The 19,029-nt window shown below is 40.3% G+C and overlaps 1 protein-coding gene across 4 annotated transcripts in view; it reads right to left on the bottom strand.

Annotated features, from left to right (window-relative positions):
• The window catches only part of SMC1B (structural maintenance of chromosomes 1B), a 62,965-nt gene that overhangs the window by 34,867 nt on the left and 9,069 nt on the right, over positions 1 to 19,029 (bottom strand). For all 4 annotated transcript variants that reach the window (XM_024204412.2, XM_024204413.2, XM_024204410.2 and 1 more), the window contains exons 4-13: positions 18,578 to 18,781; positions 17,380 to 17,618; positions 16,683 to 16,941; positions 14,739 to 14,879; positions 8,008 to 8,090; positions 6,517 to 6,724; positions 4,616 to 4,801; positions 2,543 to 2,722; positions 1,231 to 1,377; positions 181 to 318 (exon numbers count right to left, since the gene is read on the bottom strand). In XM_024204412.2, coding sequence (XP_024060180.1) covers positions 181 to 318; positions 1,231 to 1,377; positions 2,543 to 2,722; positions 4,616 to 4,801; positions 6,517 to 6,724; positions 8,008 to 8,090; positions 14,739 to 14,879; positions 16,683 to 16,941; positions 17,380 to 17,618; positions 18,578 to 18,781 — 1,785 coding nt within the window. The remainder of the gene's footprint in view (positions 1 to 180; positions 319 to 1,230; positions 1,378 to 2,542; positions 2,723 to 4,615; positions 4,802 to 6,516; positions 6,725 to 8,007; positions 8,091 to 14,738; positions 14,880 to 16,682; positions 16,942 to 17,379; positions 17,619 to 18,577; positions 18,782 to 19,029) is intronic.

The following is a 19,029-nucleotide window of genomic DNA, read 5'->3' on the forward strand; positions in this document are numbered from 1 at the left end:
ATTCTCTAATCATAACCACTATTTGCTAAATATAATTCCAACAACTACACAAAGAAGATTAATATAAGATCTACTAAGCTTGTATTGAGTATTAGCTACAATGTTTATTAAGCATAAAAATTATAACCCAAGATCACAAAAACCAGAGGAAAAAATAGGAGCTTTGTTATTCTGTACTACCTTGTAGAAATTAGCAAGGTGTTTCTTTTTAATATTCTCTAATTCGCTCTGCGAATATTTGAGCCGAGTCTGAGTTCCCTGGCACTGTGCCTGTAACTGTTTCAAGTCAGTCTCCTTACGTTTGATCTTCATTAATTCCTAAAACAGATTTCAAAAATTGTATGAGAAAATATACATAAAAAGTATGTTTTAAAAAACAGAAGTCAACTTCATACTCAAAAGTAAATTGCTCTATTCACAGGCCAGAAAAAATTCTTTATGATCATAATCTGACTTCCATTTAACAGGGTGTCTAATTAGACAAATTTAGCACAGTTAAGCCCCATCTACGTGGGCCAGCTGACCACAATTGAGTTAAGTTTTGATGGTGTGGGGTATATTCGAAAATGCTTTTCAAACACTGGTTCACTTTCTAGTGTAAAAGGGCATAAATTGATAAATTACTGCTCTGGTCCTCTCAACAAAATCTATAGGGAAGCTATGAAACCAAGTTTTACAGTCACAGTTCATGAAAGATTGCTCTCTGTTGCATGCCAATAATTTTATTCTCACTAGTCACTTGACTATAGCAATGCCTCAAACAGCTTCTCTGATGAAAGACACGAAGTGCTCCTACCATACCACAACACTTTCTATAGCAAAACTAGCTCTTAACAGTTAGGCAGTTCTCCATCTATGTAATCCACACAGAGAATAGCTTGGTCTCATCTCCCCAGAAATAGTAAAACTAGCCACTAGATGGGGAAACAAAACTACACTGTTAGTGTGGGTTACAGATAAATAAATGAATGGCTCAGCTGCATGCAGTCACACTGCATTCCCTCTTGGAACAAAGTTATCAGGCAGGCAGTACTTCCGACCAACAAGCCACTACTAGTTCCACCACCCCCATCCTGCATTAAAAATAAAATTATCAGGAATGAAATAAATTAACTTGAAATTAAAAGTTGACAAAAACTGAACAGTTCCTCAGACTGTCTTCCCATTCATGACTTTTATTCCATTTTTGCCTTTAGTGTTAAGATCTAATTGCCTATTTAATGGACTTACCTTTAGTTCATTAACCAACCTATCCCTTCTTTCTTTCATTTCTTTCATCTCTTTTTCATCCCAGTATCTAGCTTTAAATTTCAAGTCACTTGACCCTCCAGAGATAACTCCAGATTTCAAAAATAAAGTTCCATCAAGAGAGACTGTCTGAAAATTAAAGACATTTTCATTTCTTTAATGAACACTACTACTAAGTTGGGTTAGGAATTGTACATCTGCAATACTCTAGCAGCTAATGGACCAAGATCTGAGCAAACAAGCGCATGTAACGACATAAATATAAGTAACCTCCATACTTAGTTGGACCATGTCCCAAAACCCTTGCTTACACAGAGGTATACTGAGCAAGCTACAGAAGTATGTAACTGACACAAGTAGTGTTATTTTGCAGTAAGTAATGTTTTAATATAAATTAGCATTATAGCCTATTGGAAATTAATCCCATGAACTGGAAATGGGATTTTTATACATTTTATATTTACATGGTTGGAACCCTTAATTGTTCATTTTCAGATATTCTAAAAGTTGGGTCTTTAAAAATTGTAAAAATTTAGTTTAAAAAAGTATACTTATTTTTGGGTGTCAGCTGGATAACAAGTGAAACATACTTTCCATCTTCATTTTTCAACTCAAAACTACTTAAAGATTGTTTTTGTTTAGGATTATTCTTGTTTTTGAATGAGCAACAAAAATTTAAATCAGACTGGTACAGAAGGTCCACAGGAAGAAAGTGTTGTTTCAAAAGATTTAACGTAGACTATCAAAGCAGGGCTCCCATTCTGTAGACTTTAACAAGTCTTCAGAAGGTACGTGACAGGGAGCTACCCCCATGTACCATCGTGGTGTATAATCGTCAGTGAAGAGGAACTGCAGAATGAAGTAGGGAGACTTTCAACCATAGTGCAAACTTTTGCCTGCACCTCCCACACATGCTCACACAGAAAACCCTCAAGAACATATGAAGGCACTTCTCTGCATGAAAGCCAATAAAACAGATTTTATGTTTCTCAGCCAAACATTTTAAATATAACAAGCAAAAGGAATAAAAGGAGCATTTGCAAAAGAGTCCTTTTCTAACTTTTTCCCTCCGAGCTTCCCAGAAAAATTCCACACTGGAAAGAGAGGAGTTATGTGAAATTTCAGGGAATTTAGTTTCTTTCTGTGTAAGTTGGCAGGAGCAATATAACGACAGTTTTTAGTTAAGTCATATTTTGTAGGATATTTATATAACAAGTTATTTCAAATGGTATTAAACATATCATTGCAATCCACATGATGAAAAAAACATATGAAACAAAATTCAGTTTCTTACTTTCAACCTCACTGGTCCATCAAATGCTATCTGTCTTGCTTCTTTAACAGTTTCACAGACCAGACCATTCCCACATACAAACTGAATCACTTTTTTCAGGGGTGTAAATGGAGTCTGTACAACATCAATCATCATTTTAGATCCTTTTATCTCCCTTAATTTTTCATTGATGGGCTTAATCTAAAAAGCAAAAACAATCTTCTGGAGAAGTAGCTGAAATAATGTGATTGGCCAAACCGGACAGTCTCTACGCAAAAGAATTAATGGACACAAATCTGACATCAGGAATCATAACGCTCAAAAACCAGTAGGAGGACACTTTAACCTGTCTGGTCATTCAGTGACAGACCTGTGGGTGGCAATTTTGCAACAGAAAAGCTTCAAAAACAGACTCCAACGAGAAACTGCTGAGCTGGAATTGATATGCAAACTAGATACAATCAATTTAGGCTTGAATAGGGACTGGGAATGGCTGAGCCATTACAAACATTGAATCTCTCTCCCCTTGTAAGTATTCTCACACTTCTTATCAAACTGTCTGTACTGGGCTATCTTGATTATCACTTCAGAAGTTTTTTTTCCTCTTACTTAATTGGCCTCTCAGAGTTGGTAAGACAACTCCCACCTTTTCATGCTCTCTGTATGTGTGTGTATATATGTTCCATTCTATGCATCCGAAGAAGTGGGCTGCAGCCCACGAAAGCTTAGGATCAAATAAATTTGTTAGTCTCTAGGTGCCACAAGTACTCCTGTTCTTTTTGCGGATACAGACTAACACGGCTGCTACTCTGAAACCTGTCGTAATGTGATACAAGTACTTTGGTGGGATAGTATACTGTATGAATAAAATTAACAACAAACATCCATATTTTCGCTCATACTTGTGCCTTCTGACAAGACAAAATTTACATTTATTAAAGTAAATAAAAACTGGACAAAACATGCATTAAAGTAACATTAAAAATCTACAATCAAAGATGCTAGGATTTATGTAAAAACATTAGGACTTCGATTCAAGAAAACATCCATAATCAGGACAGCACTTAAGCATATATAAGCATGTGCTTAAATCCATCTCTATTGAGCAAAACACATAATTGCTTTCCTGAATCAGTGCCTAGAATAGTGATTGCTTATATCAAATTTAAAAGGCAAAATAACAGGTTTTCAATTTTAACATGGGAACAATGATTCTGTCATAGATCTTTAAGGTACCACCGGACTCCTTGTTGTTTTTTCAGAAGTAAAGTATTCTATCTATAGAATAAATCGGTTTCCAATAGGCTGAATTTGTTAAAATGTTATTAGTAAATACAAAAAGAGGCTAGAAATGTTTTCTCAAAATATAGCAGACCTTTGTATCTCAGCTCTTTCAGGGGCCAAACTACAACGCAAACAAATTTCCATATTGGGACAGAATATTAAACTATGGATGGCCTGGGGGACAAGTCTGAATTGCAGGCCTCTATAGTAGTTTTCTCTGAAATGCTACAAGTTTAGGGACAGATCCATTTTACTATATGGCTTAAGGAACTAGTTTATAAAAGCATGATTTAATACATACTGAAGCCAGTAAAACCAGTTACATGAGGAGGAGCAACTAGGGCCTGGTCCACACTAACCCCCCACTTCGAACTAAGATACGCAACTTCAGCTACGTCAATAACGTAGCTGAAGTTGAAGTACCTTAGTTCGAACTTACCGCGGGTCCAGACGTGGCAGGCAGGCTTCCCCGTCGACTCCGCGTACTCCTCTCGCGGAGCAGGAGTACCGGCGTCGACGGCGAGCACTTCCGGGATCGATCCCAGAAGATCGATTGCTTACCTCTGGGTCTGGCGGTAAGTACAGACATACCCCAAGGGACAGAATTACAATAAAGGGTCTTAAGTACACAGTGCAGAAAAGGAAAGGGTTTTAGTTTTTATAGCAGTCAAGAACCTTTTGAGGCATATAATGTCTCTACAATAGCTTTATTTATGCTTAAACACTTACATTTTATATATCCATATACAACTTAAATTCTACCTTAAGCAATCTTAAAACTGAATTTGCTGATGAAAAGAAAAAACTTACATCAAGGTAATCCAAAGCAAGAAATGTTTCAGGCTCAGCTCTTTCCTCCTTTAGGAATCGAATGCAATCCCTTGCTATTTTTTCAGTAGCCACAACAATGGCACTCATGTACTTGCCGAAGACTTTGGTAACAGCCAGCTGATATTTTTTATGGATAGGATGACACAAGTCAAGCAGTCTTCCAAACTTAAGATAACAAAATTGAGAAATGATAAATCTTTCACAGATGAGGAAGCAATTAATAAAGCCATATACATTTCAGGCCAAAGTATAGCTTTCTGGTGGCAAAAATGGGAGAAGCTTAAGCAATCTGGATCTTGACTGACAGCTCTGAATGTTATTGTATCCTCTAAAATAAGACTACAACCCATGTATATCACATCTTACACACAAGCCTAAATGTTATCAATTATTTTTAGTATCAGTGAAGTAAACATACTGTTTAACAATTGTGACATACCCAGACCAGTGGGGTACAGGAGTCTAGTAGAGGGCAAATATACTGGTCACTGGATGAGTAGTTTTCTGTCCCCTGAGTGACCAGAGCAGGGGCTGTACTAGAGTAATCAGGAACCTGCTAGAACCAGTTAAGGCAGGCAGGCTAATTAGGACACCTGGAGCCAATTAAGAAGAAGCTACTAGAATCAATTAAGGCAGGCTAATCAGGGCACCTGGGTTTTAAAAGGAGCTCACTTCAGTTTGTGGTGCGAGTATGAGGAGCTGGGAGCAAGAGGCGCAAGGAACTGAGAGTGAGAGGGTGTGCTGCTGGAGGACTGAGGAGCACAAGCGTTATCAGACACCAGGAGGAAGGTCCTGTGGTGAGAATAAGGAAGGTGTTTGGAGGAGGCCATGGGGAAGTAGCCCAGGGAGTTGTAGCTGTCATGCAGCTGTTACAGGAGGCACTATAGACAGTGGCAGTCCACAGGGCCCTGGGCTGGAACCCGGAGTAGAGGGTGGGCCCGGGTTCCCCCCAAACCTCCCAATTGACCTGGACTGTAGGTTCTTCCAGAGGGGAAGGACTCTGGGCTGTTCCCCAACCCACATGGTGAATCTCTGAGGCAAGAAAATCCGCCAGTAATCACAGGACCCACCAAGATAGAGGAGGAACTTTGTCACACAATTTACCATAGTGGATAATCTGAAACTGAAGTTCCTCGCAGTTAAAAAAAAATTGCATTCCCACTTCTAATAAAATATACACACATATACACTAGCACAACCTTATAGTAAAATGCTCTGCAGTTCTGTCATCCTACCACACTATGAAACTCTAGCTCAGCCAAGAAATGCCACTGCTGCTCTTAATTTTAATCATTCTAATTTTTACATTGATACTCCCATTTGAAATTTGTAAAAATAAAGTCATGAATGAATAGCATGCTTATCAATGTCACAAAAAAGTAACATAAGTTTACTACTAATATAAACTAATTTTTAAACTTTCATAATCTGAAGGTTGGTGTCAGTTCAATCACTTAATTCTTTAAATTCACAAAGATTGAATTTAATAAATTTACTGTTCTTTTGTAGTACAAAATTTGCATTGTCATTCCCATTTACAAGTGTTCCTAGAATACATAAAATACACCTCTACCTCGATATAACGCTGTCCTCGGGAGCCAAAAAATCTTACCACGTTATACGTGAAACCGCGTTATATTGAACTTGCTTTGATCCACCGGAGTGCGCAGCCCCGCCCCCCGGAGCACTGCTTTACCGCGTTATATCCGAATTTGCGTTATATCGGGTCGTGTTATATTGAGGTAGAGGTGTAGAGTGAAAGTTAAAATATATTCCAGATGGCCACAGAAAGTCCCAGGCTGCCACATATACCACAACTGCAAATGCAAATCTCAAATCTAATTATAACCACAAAAATGCAAATAAATCCATCCAATTACCACAGAATCAGGATAAAGTCTTTTGAGACTCTCCAGTATCTCTGCTCTCATTTGCTGGCGTCTTCCTTCATGGTAGTCAATTCTAGCATTCTGCAGCTCACCAACTATTTTGTTTAGTTCTTCATTTACTTGAGCTATCTGTACCCTTGAATTCTCCATTTCATCAGTTAGGACCTTCTCCTGTTGTTTTTTCTCTGCTAACAATTCACTTTAAACCAAAATAAGGGAAGATGTGAGAAAAATGTATCCCAATTATATTGTCTTAACTTTTCATTAATTTTATGAGTAGAGTGATTTTATTCCACAGGTGTGAGCCTCTGGGCTGAACTCAAAATCTTTATATGGAAACAAGATTTTGATGCATGAAAGTCAAATGATGAAATAACAGATTTTACTAACAAACAAGTTGAACTGCTGCCATTTAGAAGATTTGATATCTATACAATGTCATCTTTTGCTAAAATTTAAGTGGTTAACCGAATATTTGTTCAGCTGTTCTAAAAAGACCAGACACCGGGCATACGTGACCACTACGTTACAGAAGTTAAACCAAATACTTTTTGGCTTTCCTTTAGATGCATGTTTTTCAAATAAATAAAAAAAAGCTTCTATTTATTTTCCTGGTTATTCACAGGATTTTTTCAGCAAGTTACATAGGGATTTAGCCACACAACTCACATGGTTGGAAGCAGTAATATAAATGTTTCTAAATTGAGTCCAAAATCTGCTCTCAAATACATGCACACAGAGGGCATAACATGACCGTGAATCAATATAATTTACAGTTTTGCTAAAATGATCTGAAAAGTCTATGGCAAAATCATGTCCCACTTTACACACGTGCACAGGGCATAAGGTACTCCCTTGCTCACCTGTGCATTGTGGGTCACAACATCCCTCTGCTGGGTTGCAGCTCCCCCTCCATGGCAGACCTCTGATCCATCCAAGTACAAGCCAGCACAGCTGAGCCAGTGTGAAGGGGGAAGTAATATGTGACAGGAAAAGAGATGGTGCAGCTACTCTGCATACTCAAAACAGGGGCAGGAGGAAGATATGGACCAGGGAATAAACTGTGACTAATTCACAATCTGGCCTCTATTCTGCTTCCAGGGCAGCAAAACGACTAAGCTGCATTCTGCCCTTTTATTCAAACCTTGTGGTAAATCCAGAATCTAGTCCATAATGAAGACACGATCCTCATATACTTATGAGGGAGAGGAAGCAATCACAAAAAACAAAAAAAATGTGTGAAGTAACATCTGGGAGGACAGCAGAATCTGTCTTGGATGACTCTCCCCTCTGATTCCGATTTCAACACCCAACATTATTGAAAAATTACAACTAAGGACAAATAAAAGGATTTAATGCAAGAAATATTACTCTTACATTTAAAAATACACCTTAAAAAGGCAGGTTTTCAACAATTTTTTTTATAATATGTAAAGTGTCTGAACTGCAATTTATTTTAATATATTTAAAAAACAAACATACGTGCATGACTTGGTATAGTCCTCCAACTTCTCAATTCGTTTTTTGTGGTCTTCTATCTGTTCCACAACTTGCTTTATACTTTCCTAAACAACCATAAATAGGATGCAATTTACAAAATTAAACAATTCTAAAGCCAATTTTCTAATACTATATATCACTACATTTTCAGAGTGGGGCACTGATATTTAGCTATGTGGCTAACCTTAACCATGAAATATCCATTGAAGTCAAGTCACAGCATACCACTTTGCATATTTAGTTGATAGATATTTCCCATGTGAATAATATACTATATCTACCAAATCTACACTATTGTTTTCAAGCCAATTAGTACAGAGATTCTTCAATGTGAATGGATCTTGACACTTTCATAAATACTACTTGGTAATACCCTTTTAACATTTAGTTAAATACCAAAGTTTAGGATTTAAAACAAATGTAAAAGTTTTATAAAATCTGCTAATAGACTTGCTTTCTTTGTTTTATAAATACTTCAGATTTTAAAATTAAGTGTCCCTCTACAGAATTTGAAACCCAACATCACAGCATTGTACTAGTGAATATGAACCAGCAAGTGAAATTACTAGTCTTTTTTCACTGTCCAAACTGAATAAAGTACAAAAATTAAAACAAAAAGTGTCCAGTATATAGTGACAGGGAAATTAGATTTCAAATTCCTTCACTTTCCTTTATCTGAATCAATAAAGTAGGTAAGGAAATGAATATTTTATTATTTGTAACCATACCGTGTTCCATCTAGTTGTTTCAAATATTAAAAAACATGAAGCAGACATCGGCTGTAAAACTGTCTCTTTAAAAAAAAGAAGAAGAAAATGAAAATATGTTCACCCTGTGAAACGCAGTTGTGCTGTTCTGATTAATAGCTAAGAAAATGGAGGAAAGTTATTCAAACATACCATTGCATTCTATTTATAATGGGTAAGAAAATTGTTTCAAAGCTCAGAACAATTCAGGGACACGGAGTTGCATTAGTTCCATTTTATGGTAATAATTTTTACTGGAATTCTGTTTATGTGAAATTCCAGAAAGAACTCTAGAGTATTACTATGTGTCTTCTTTCCCTCAAATTTTTAAGCGTGGATATGGACATCTCCAAATGTTCAGATATGAGTTGATAAGAGAGAGACAGCTTCAGCTTCTTTCATTTCCTTTCATTCACTACGGGTACGTCTACACTTACTTCCTGGTTCGGCGGCAGGCAATCAATCTTCTGGGATCGATCCTGGAAGTGCTCGCCGTCAGTACTCCAGCTCGGCGAGAGGAGTACGCAGCATCGACGGGGGAGCCTGCCTGCCGCATCTGGACCCGGGGTAAGTTCGGACTAAGGTACTTCGAATTCAGCTACGTTATTAATGTAGCTGAATTTGCGTACCTTAGTCCAAAGTGGGGGGTTAGTGTGGACCAGGCCTAAGTAAAGGAGACCAATCAGATTTCCAAAGAAGTGGGGATAGTGAGAAGAGAGTGCAGTATCTAAAAGTCGTTTTACTCTAAAAATAGCTACATGTAAGTAACATTTCTACTTAGAGAATTGCCTCTATATATTCTCACTTGTGGAAGATTAAAAGCAGTACCCTTCCTGGGTGCAAACACAGTTGGAAGAATTCTAATTTTAAAAACGACTGTTGAACTGCTCTTCTGAAAAAGGTATCTGTGGATGATTAGCAATCCAAGCAACTACTTTGGAAATCTATGCCAAGGAAACAGCGTGCACCAAAAAAGCAGTGTTAGATATGAGCCCTTACACCGTCCAACCCTGGAACATGAGCAAACTGGTATGTCCACTGAGAAAGTCTCATCCATTTTGAAGTATTCTGAATATATATGAAGATCCATCCACACCTTCTCTCAATGTCAAAAGATGAAGAAGCCCACATCCAGCTGACTCTGCACTTCATAGTAGTTGATAAAACTACAAGATTTTCACAGGGAGTTGGGAAAAAAAACCCTCAAATCCCAACTGCAGCGATGTTTCCAGGGAAAGGCAAGCCTTTAAAATGGGACTCTGTCCTTTCTGTCTCCAGGTATAAAGGTCACACAGAATGAACCCTGGGCAGGACACTCATCTTCTTCCGAAGAGAGAAAACGGCAAGCGCTCTGGTGCAATGTAAATATTTTATTGTCACATGACACTTCTTGTTCGGATCTGTCATAAGTCAATGCTATAAGGAACCAGAAATGTTCACTTTTCTGTCTATGCAGTTGGCACAAAATCCACACCCTGGAGCCGAATTCCAAAAGCAGGCAGGAAACCAAAAAATTGTCCTGATCCCAAGAACACAAAAATCAGCCACAACAATATCCAGGTGGAAAGCTAACTACAATGGAAAAAGGAAAGAGCTGACAAGACACACCATTGATACTGCAGAGTCCGAACACTACAGTTGTCATAGTAAGAAGGAACTGAGGACAGTGTGTATCTATCTCACTCTTAGCCCTGGTCTACACTACGAGTTTAGGTTGAATTTAGCAGCGTTAGGTCGATTTAATCCTGCACCTGTCCACACGACCAAGCCTGTTTTGTCTACTTAAAGGGCTCTTAAAATCTATTTCTGTACTCCTCCCCAGCGAGGGGTTTAGCGCTAAAATCGACCTCGCTGGGTCGAATTTGGGGTAGTGTGGACGCAATTAGACGGTATTGGCCTCTGGGAGCTATCCCAGAGTGCTCCATTGTGACTGCTCTGGACAGCACTCTCAACTCAGATGCACTGGCCAGGTAGACAGGAAAAGCCCCGGGAACTTTTGAATTTCATTTCCTGTTTGGCCAGCGTGGCGAGCTGATCAGCACAGGTGACCATGCAGAGCTCATCAGCACAGGTGACCATGCAGTCCCAGAATCGCAAAAGAGCTTCAGCATGGACCGAACGGGAGGTACTAGATCTGATTTCTGTATGGGGAGAAGAATCCGTGCAGGCAGAACTCCGTTCCAAAAGACGAAATGCCAATATATATGCCAAAATCTCCAAGGGCATGATGGACAGAGGCTACGACAGGGACACACAGCAGTGCCGCATGAAAATTAAGGAGCCCAGGCAAGCCTATCAAAAAACAAAGGAGGCAAACGATCACTCCAGGTCAGAGCCCCATACATGCCACTTCTATGATGAGCTGCATGCAATTCTAGGGGGGGCCCCTACCACTACCCCACCACTGTCCGTGGTCACCTGCAAGGGGAGAGACTCACGCAACAGGGATGAGGATTTTGTGGATGAGGAAGATGAGGAGGTTGAGGATAGTGCACAGCAGGCAAGCGGAGAATCCCTTCTCCCCGGCAGCCAGGAACTGTTCATCATCCTGGAGCCAATACCCTCCCAACCCTCTCAAGGTGGGCTCCCGGACCATGAAGCCGGAGAAGGCACCTCTGGTGAGTGTACCTTTGTAAATATAATACAAGGTTTAAAAGCAAGCGTGTTTAATGATTAATTTGCCCTGAAGACTTGGGATGCATTTGCGGCCAGTATAGCTACTGGAAAAGTCTGTTAACATGTCTGGGGATGGAGCGGAAATCTTCCAGGGACATCTCCATGAAGCTCTCTTGGAGCTACTCTAAAAGCCTTTGCAGAAGGTTTCTGGGGAGGGCAGCCTTATTCCATCCTCCATGGTAGGACACTTTACCACGCCAAGCCAGTAGCAAGTAGTCTGGAATCATTGCAGAACAAAGCATTGCAGCGAATGGGCCCGGGCTTTGCTGGCATTCAAGCAACATCCGTTCTTTATCTCTCTGTGTTAACCTCAGGAGAGTGATATCATTCATGGTGACCTCGTTGAAATACGAGAAATTTGTTTAAGGGGACATTCAGAGGTGCCCGTTCCTGCTGGGCTGTTTGTCTTTGGCTGAAAAGAAATCATCCCCACTGTTAGCCACGCGGTGGGGGGAGGCCCATTCATGCTGAGCTGTTCGCGTTTGGCTGACAGGAATCTTCCCTGATACTAGCCACGCAGTTGGGGGGAGGCTACAGGCACCCAGCCACTCCACCCCAGCGGATTGCCCAAGCAAAAGAAGGCTAAGCATTCAATAAGTTTTTTGCCTTTTTTTAGAATGTCAGGGTTGGAAGGAACCTCAGGGAGGTCATCTAGTCCAACCCCCTGCTCAAACCAGGACCAATCTCCAGACAGATTTTTGCCCCAAATCCCTAAATGTCCTCCTCAAGGATTGAACTCATAATCCAGGGTTTAGCAGGCCAATGCTCAAACCACTGAGCTATCCCTCCCGCACAAAAAAGCCGTACAACAAGGCACCACTGGGAGTTGAACCCAGTATCTCCTGTTTACCAGACAGGTGCTTTGAACTGTAGTGTGGCCTTGTCCTTCCCTCCTCTACCACCCCACCCAGTGCTTCCCTCCTGACCCACCCCTCCCGAGCTACCTTGCGAGTGTTCCCCCTATGTGTGTGATGAATTAATAAAGAATGCATGATTTTGAAACAATAAATGACTTTATTGCCTCTGAAAGCAGTGATCGAAGGTGGGAGATCTGTTGGCGTACAGGGAAGTAGAGTCAATCAAGGGGGCGGGTTTTCATCAAGGAGAAACAAAAAGAACTGTCACACCGTAGCCTGGCCAGTCATGAAACTGGTTTTCAAAGCTTCTCTGATGCGCAGGGCGGCCAGCTGTGCTCTTCTAATCGCCCCGGTGTCTGGCTGCGCGTAATCAGCCGCCAGACAATTTGCCTCAACCTCCCAGCCCACCATAAATGTCTCCCCCTTACTCTCACAGATATTGTGGCACACACAGCAAGCAGCAATAACAATGGGAATATTGGTTTCGCTGAGGTCTAACCTAGTCAGTAAACTGCACCAGCAAGCTTTTAAACGTCCAAATGCACATTCTACCACCATTCTGCTCTTGCTCAGCCTATAGTTGAACTGCTCCTTATTACTGTCCAGGGTGCCTGTGTATGGCTTCATGAGCCATGGGAGCAAGGGGTAGGCTGGGTCCCCAAGGATAACTATAGGTATTTCAACATCCCCAACGGTAATTTTCTGGTCTGGGAATAAGTTCCTTCCTGCGCCTGTTCAAACAGACCAGAGTTCCTGAAGATGCAAGCGTCATGCACCTTTCCCGGCCATCCCACACTGATGTCGGTGAAACGTCCCTTGTGATCCACCAGTGCTTGCAGCACCATTTAAAAGTACCCCTTGCGGTTTACGTACTGGCTGCCAAGGTGGTCCGGTCCCAAGATAGGGATATGCGTTCCGTCTATCGCCCCACCACAGTTAGGGAACCCCATTGCAGCAAAGCCATCCACTATGACCTGCACATTTCCCAGAGTTACTACCCTTGATAGCAGCAGCTCAGTGATTGCGTTGGCTACTTGGATCACAGCAGCCCCCACAGTATATTTACCCACTCCAAATTGATTCCCGACTGACCAGTAGCTGTCTGGCGTTGCAAGCTTCCAGAGGGCTATCGCCACTTGCTTCTCAACTGTGAGAGCTACTCTCATCTTGGTATTCTTGCGCTTCAGGACAGGGGAAAGCAAATCACAAAATTCCATGAAAGTGCCCCTATGCATGCGAAAGTTTTGCAGCCACTGGGAATCATCCCAGACCTACAACACTATGCGGTCCCACCAGTCTATGCTTGTTTCCCGGGCCCAGAATCGGCGTTGAACGGCAGGAACCTGTCCCATTACCACCATGATGTCCAAATTGCCAGGGCCCGTGCTTTGAGAGAAGTCTGTGTCCATGTCCTCATCGCTATTGTGATCGTGCTGTCGTCGCCTCCTCGCCTGCTTTTGCAGGTTCTGCACATACTGCAGGATAATGCGCGAGGTGTATACAATGCTCACAAACAGCAGTAGTGAGCTGAGCGGACTCCATGCTTGCTGTGGTATGGCGTCTGCAGGAGAGCAGAGTTGCAGCGGAAGCGGGGATGACAACGGATGCCATGAGAATAGATATTTATACAGAACGACGAGAGGACCTGCAAGGTGCATTCATGGCACCAGGAGAGCAGAGTTGCAGCGGAAGCGGTGGGTGACGACCGTTAGCAGTCCTACTGCACCGTCTGCTGACAACAGCACCCAGGACACGACAGCACCGGTGACGGTGAGCTGAGCGGGCTCCATGCTTGCCGTAGTATGGCGTCTGCATGGAAAAAAGGCGCAAAACGATTGTCTGCCATTGCTTTCACAGAGGAAGGGGTGACTGATGACATGTACCCAAAACCATCCACGACAATGTTTTTGCCCCATCAGGCATTGGGAGCTTAACCCAGAATTCCAATGGGCAGCGGAGACTGCGGGAACTGTCGGATAGCTACCCACAGTGCACCGCTCCATAAGTCGATGCTAGCCACGGTAGTGAGGACACACTCTGTCGACTTCATGCACTTAGTGGGGACATACGCAATTGACTGTATAAAATCGATTTCTAAAAATCGACTTCTATAAAATCGACCTAATTTCGTAGTGTAGACATACCCTTATAATTGCAGATCTGGATGTTTATACTGTAAGCAGGCTTTCACTAAGCCACATCCTAGAAGAGATATGTAAAGTAATTTTTGAAGAATAAAGAGCCAGCCATGTGGCAGTAGGTCTGTCAGAGGAGAAGCCCAAACATATGCATTGTATCAAGGTTGAAGTGTTTTTTGATAAAGAATGTATTCAGTACAATTATACTAAAATTTATAATGACAGGGAAGGACAAGTATTAGACAAAGAGAGACAGGGTTTCTTTTCCCCACTAAAATTAAATTCCATCTCAGTACCTCAATTTCTTTTTGCTTCCTCTCATCAAATGTCATCCTTTCTAGATCTGCTTTTTGTTCCCACTGCAGTTTTTCTAGTTGCTGGGTCAATGTAGCTACTTTCTTTCTCGCTAGTTCTTTTAGCTCTTTATACCGATCCAGCTGTACAAACAGATTCAAATATTACTCCTGCCCTTAAACATAAAGGGAAATTTTCACTGCATTATGTGCTTAACTAGCAAATTAACAACCTTATCAAAACTACAGATTGCCAATACTTGGCTCCATAACTGGATAGTAACTTACAATCAGATGCCATGAAAGATACAACTTCAAACTTTATTTTCCTGTTTTTTTCTTGCCTACAGTCTAGTTTAGAGTTTTGTTTTAAATAAGTGATTAGGCAAACTAAAGCTTCCATAAATATTTCTGAAAAAAGGAGAGGATCAAGACATCATCTAGATGCTGAGTGGCCCAAAAGTAAAGGAATTATTCTTAAGAATAACAGTTATTTTGATATGTGGGAAGCCTCCAAGGAGCACATTTGTAGAGGTATACAGAAGGGTTTATGTTTGGGGCAACCCTATAAATTATGCCTAAGGTTGACAAATCTCTACAGTAATGAGGAGTTGGAACTCCTCCACTCACTCCTCCTGGGCATAATTTACAGGGTTGCCCCAAACTACAGGGATAATAGGAAGGAAACTTACCCATCAGGTTATGCAGAATTTAATGTACAATAAAATAAATTGAAAGAGTTTCTAGGTCTAATGGTTGCAGAAATAGTTTTCCCGATGTGAACTAACTGGAAAATTATGCAGGGATGTCTTCCTGAAACAGCTTTATATCAGAACTGTGAACTGATCTTATCTGTAGCAATTGGGCTGTGTGCTGGGAAGTTGTTTGGTAAAGACCTCCTTCCTTACACCACCTCATAGCCCCTTGACAGCGAAAGAGCTGCTCCATGGTTACTATCCTATCCTCACATGTACGGTTTGTGCTCCCAGTAAAAACCAATGGATCCATGATGCTGTAGACCCACAGCCCCAGTTCACAAGGAACCCCGTGGAGATTGGGTTTAAAACAGACAGGTGCTGCACATGCCTTGACTAGGCTCTCCTAAATCCTCCTCTCACTATTGTGCACTGGAACTTCACTGATTCGACTAGAAGAGAGTCTTTCATTATTGCTTTGGAAAGGATATGATTCACACATTAAAGAGAAGTAATACACCACCTCCAACCATCTTAAAAGGTTAACTTTGAAACCCCCCTGTCTTAAGTTTACTCCTCAAAACTGCTCTCTTTCTCTAGAACTTCTGGGAGGCTTGAATTGTCCTCCTTAAATCATTTCATCAGTTCTATAAAAAAAAATTTTAATCCATCCCAGCTGTTTGCTGGTTAAAAAACTATATTAAGCTCAGGCACATGTAGTTGGCAGAGCTATTTTACATGCAGCACAAGGAGCCTCAAGAACATTAAAGAAAAATCTTGTTATGTTAAGCCACCACAGTAGAGCCTCATTTTGTCCTTCTAGGAAGGAGGCCCAATCATGGTGTTGCTAATCATATTCTGGGCTAACTGTGACCACTTAGCAAACCGCAACTGCTCACACTGTAAGCTAAAAATAAACCGATGGGATGTTACAATTTATTTCTCCATATAGAAGAAATACAGGTATCAGATGTTTTTATGTACAAATTGACATAGATTTTAAGTCTGTTGGCTTCCAGGATAAACCTGTAAGAGATGAAAAATAAAGGCAATATCACCATTTCTCCTCATCCTATTGGACAGATAGACTAAATTGCAAGGAAAAAAGAGCTAAGTCAAATTGGATTTGTAACCACTCTTTGAAAACAATGGATGAAATCATGGTCCCACTGAAGTCAATGGCAAACTCCCATTAGCTTTAACAGAGCCAGGATTTCACTCAGTCTAGTACTTCCCCCCTACAACAACTCACTTGACTTGCTTCCAGCTCAACATCTGCTCTTCTCTGTAACATCTCCTCTTCAACCTTCTTTTCATATGCTCTCCAACTTCTCTCAACATCAGTCAGCTCAGTGTCCAATTCTTTTATGTTTTCCTCTTGTTTAGCAAGGTGTTTCTCATTATCTTTTAAGGATTTCTTAGCCATATCTACTTTCTTGATTTGGTGAGAAGTGTTCTCCTTTGCTTTAATATACTGAGGCCTTTTCTGATTCAATGACGCTTCTAGGGTTCTTTAGGGGGGGAAAAAAGATGCATTTTTGTCAACTCTGTGTTTTAGGGAAACAAGAAATGCAGCCTGGAACAAGATAATTTAATTTAAAAAATAAATAAATCACCTTTTAGGTGGGGACCAAGTATGAGATGTTCCAGTCCAAAGGTCATATTTTGATACATATAACCAAAAATATAGGTTTAAACATGAAGTACAATGCTATAGTGAACAGGTATAATGTTTTATTGAGAATAGTGACAAATGAAGTGGCTGAAAATTAAGTATTATATATATTTATTCTGTAACACAGTGATTATTATTTTAGAAATCTCCCATTGACTTCAATGGGGTCAGAATTTCACCCACTCTCTTGATCAGGAAATACACTTTGAAGAGTAACTTAGAATGCAGACTAACTCTCAAAATCTCAGTTCAGTTCTATCATAGGAAAACTTACTTCATTTCTTTTTCCATGTGTTGTTGGTCTCTATTTAATATTCCAAGCACTTTTTTCTTAGCTTTAAATGTGTCTTCAGCAGAAGAAAGGGAGTCTTCCTTGGTATTCACATCCATGTTCTTTTCATCCAATTTGTTGTTCAAAAAGTCAATTTTTTTCTCATTGTGATAAAGTCGGAAAAGTTGCAGCTGTATCCTGTTTTCTTTCAGCTCTTCAAGCAGCATCTGGTAACGCTCTGCCTACAAACAGCAAATTTTTATTTGCAGTTTAAAAAAGAATTTTTAGTCACTAGCAGTCTAATCTCAGGTCCAGAGTAAAATGAGCTAAAGTACTGGTGACTATGATTCCAGCAAAGTGCGCCAATCACAAAAAACTCAGCCATATAATGCAGTAGTTACTATAAGAATTGCCAGTCCTGCAGAATACATTGTCATTTATTTCATTAAAAAACATATTTATGACTACTGAACCTAGTATACTTAGAAACTATTATATTCAACTCCATTTCCTGTTGAATATTATGAATGCCACCCAACAGTAAATCATAACTGCTTTTTCTCTCTCATGCATGCACTCAGGCAACAAACTTCGCAATACAGGGTCACTGAACACTCCAGGGAAAAGAAGAATGTAGACATTTAGCTTGGTTTCAATAAGTTTCACACCTCCAGAACAAAGCTCACTATCATTGTTTGGCAAGTTGCAGGATTGAGCCTTCTGAGACCAAGTATTTTTGGATGCAAAGTTTATTCTTCCATTTTTAAACATTCTGCCCAGTAAGTGCCACTACTGCATCACATAGTAACTGTACAAAAAGGGCAGAAATACAGAAACGACATACTACCGATGTACATTGGCAGGAGATACTTAACTATTAATCCTGTCCCACAGGAAAACGTAGTGTCTTCCTTGCTGATTTTTTGTTTTGGTTAAGTATTTCAGATTATACAAATTAATCACATTATGTGGAAAAGCATTTACCAAAAAACACTTTTAAAGAACCACCACTTTCCACAGAAAACAAGGAAAATGTATTTATTTTAAATGTATTAGAAGTGTTTGACCCAAGCTCTATGTACTTTTACTAAGGTTCTGATCCTATAAACTCACACTATGCTAATAGAGTTTGCAGGATCAACCACTATGCCATATGCTTTCTTAAATATGAAAACCTCCTTTATGTTATTTTTGGAATTACCTCCTCTTTCTCTAACTTTGCATGCTTGCGTTCTACTGCCACATGTTTTTTCTTGTTATAATTAAACTGCGCATCCCCCTCTGCCTGTTGCATTTTCTTCTTCTTTCTCTCATATTCCTCAGCAAACTCACATGAATTACTAATCTGTTCAAAAAGCTGGGTTCTCTCCTTGGGCTTCTTCATTGCAATTGACTCTACTGCTCCCTAGAATAGAGTTTCAAAGATGTAGCACTGAGAATCATAGCACTGCAGATCACTGTACTGTACAAAGAGGGAATCTGAAATTGCTGGCAATATTGTTCTATTCAGTTTCTTAAAATCAAGGTATAACAAATGATATTTCACTAGTTTCAATAGCCTCCCAATCACAGAGACTTGAAAGTCCACTGAACCTAAACTGGACACTGACACGCCATATATGAAAAAGCGAAAGTTGTGGAATCATGTAGTAC

The sequence above is a fragment of the Terrapene carolina genome, unplaced genomic scaffold (genome assembly GCF_002925995.2).
Source record: "Terrapene carolina triunguis isolate 2854851 unplaced genomic scaffold, T_m_triunguis-2.0 Scaffold112, whole genome shotgun sequence".
Lineage (NCBI taxonomy): Eukaryota > Metazoa > Chordata > Testudines > Emydidae > Terrapene > Terrapene triunguis.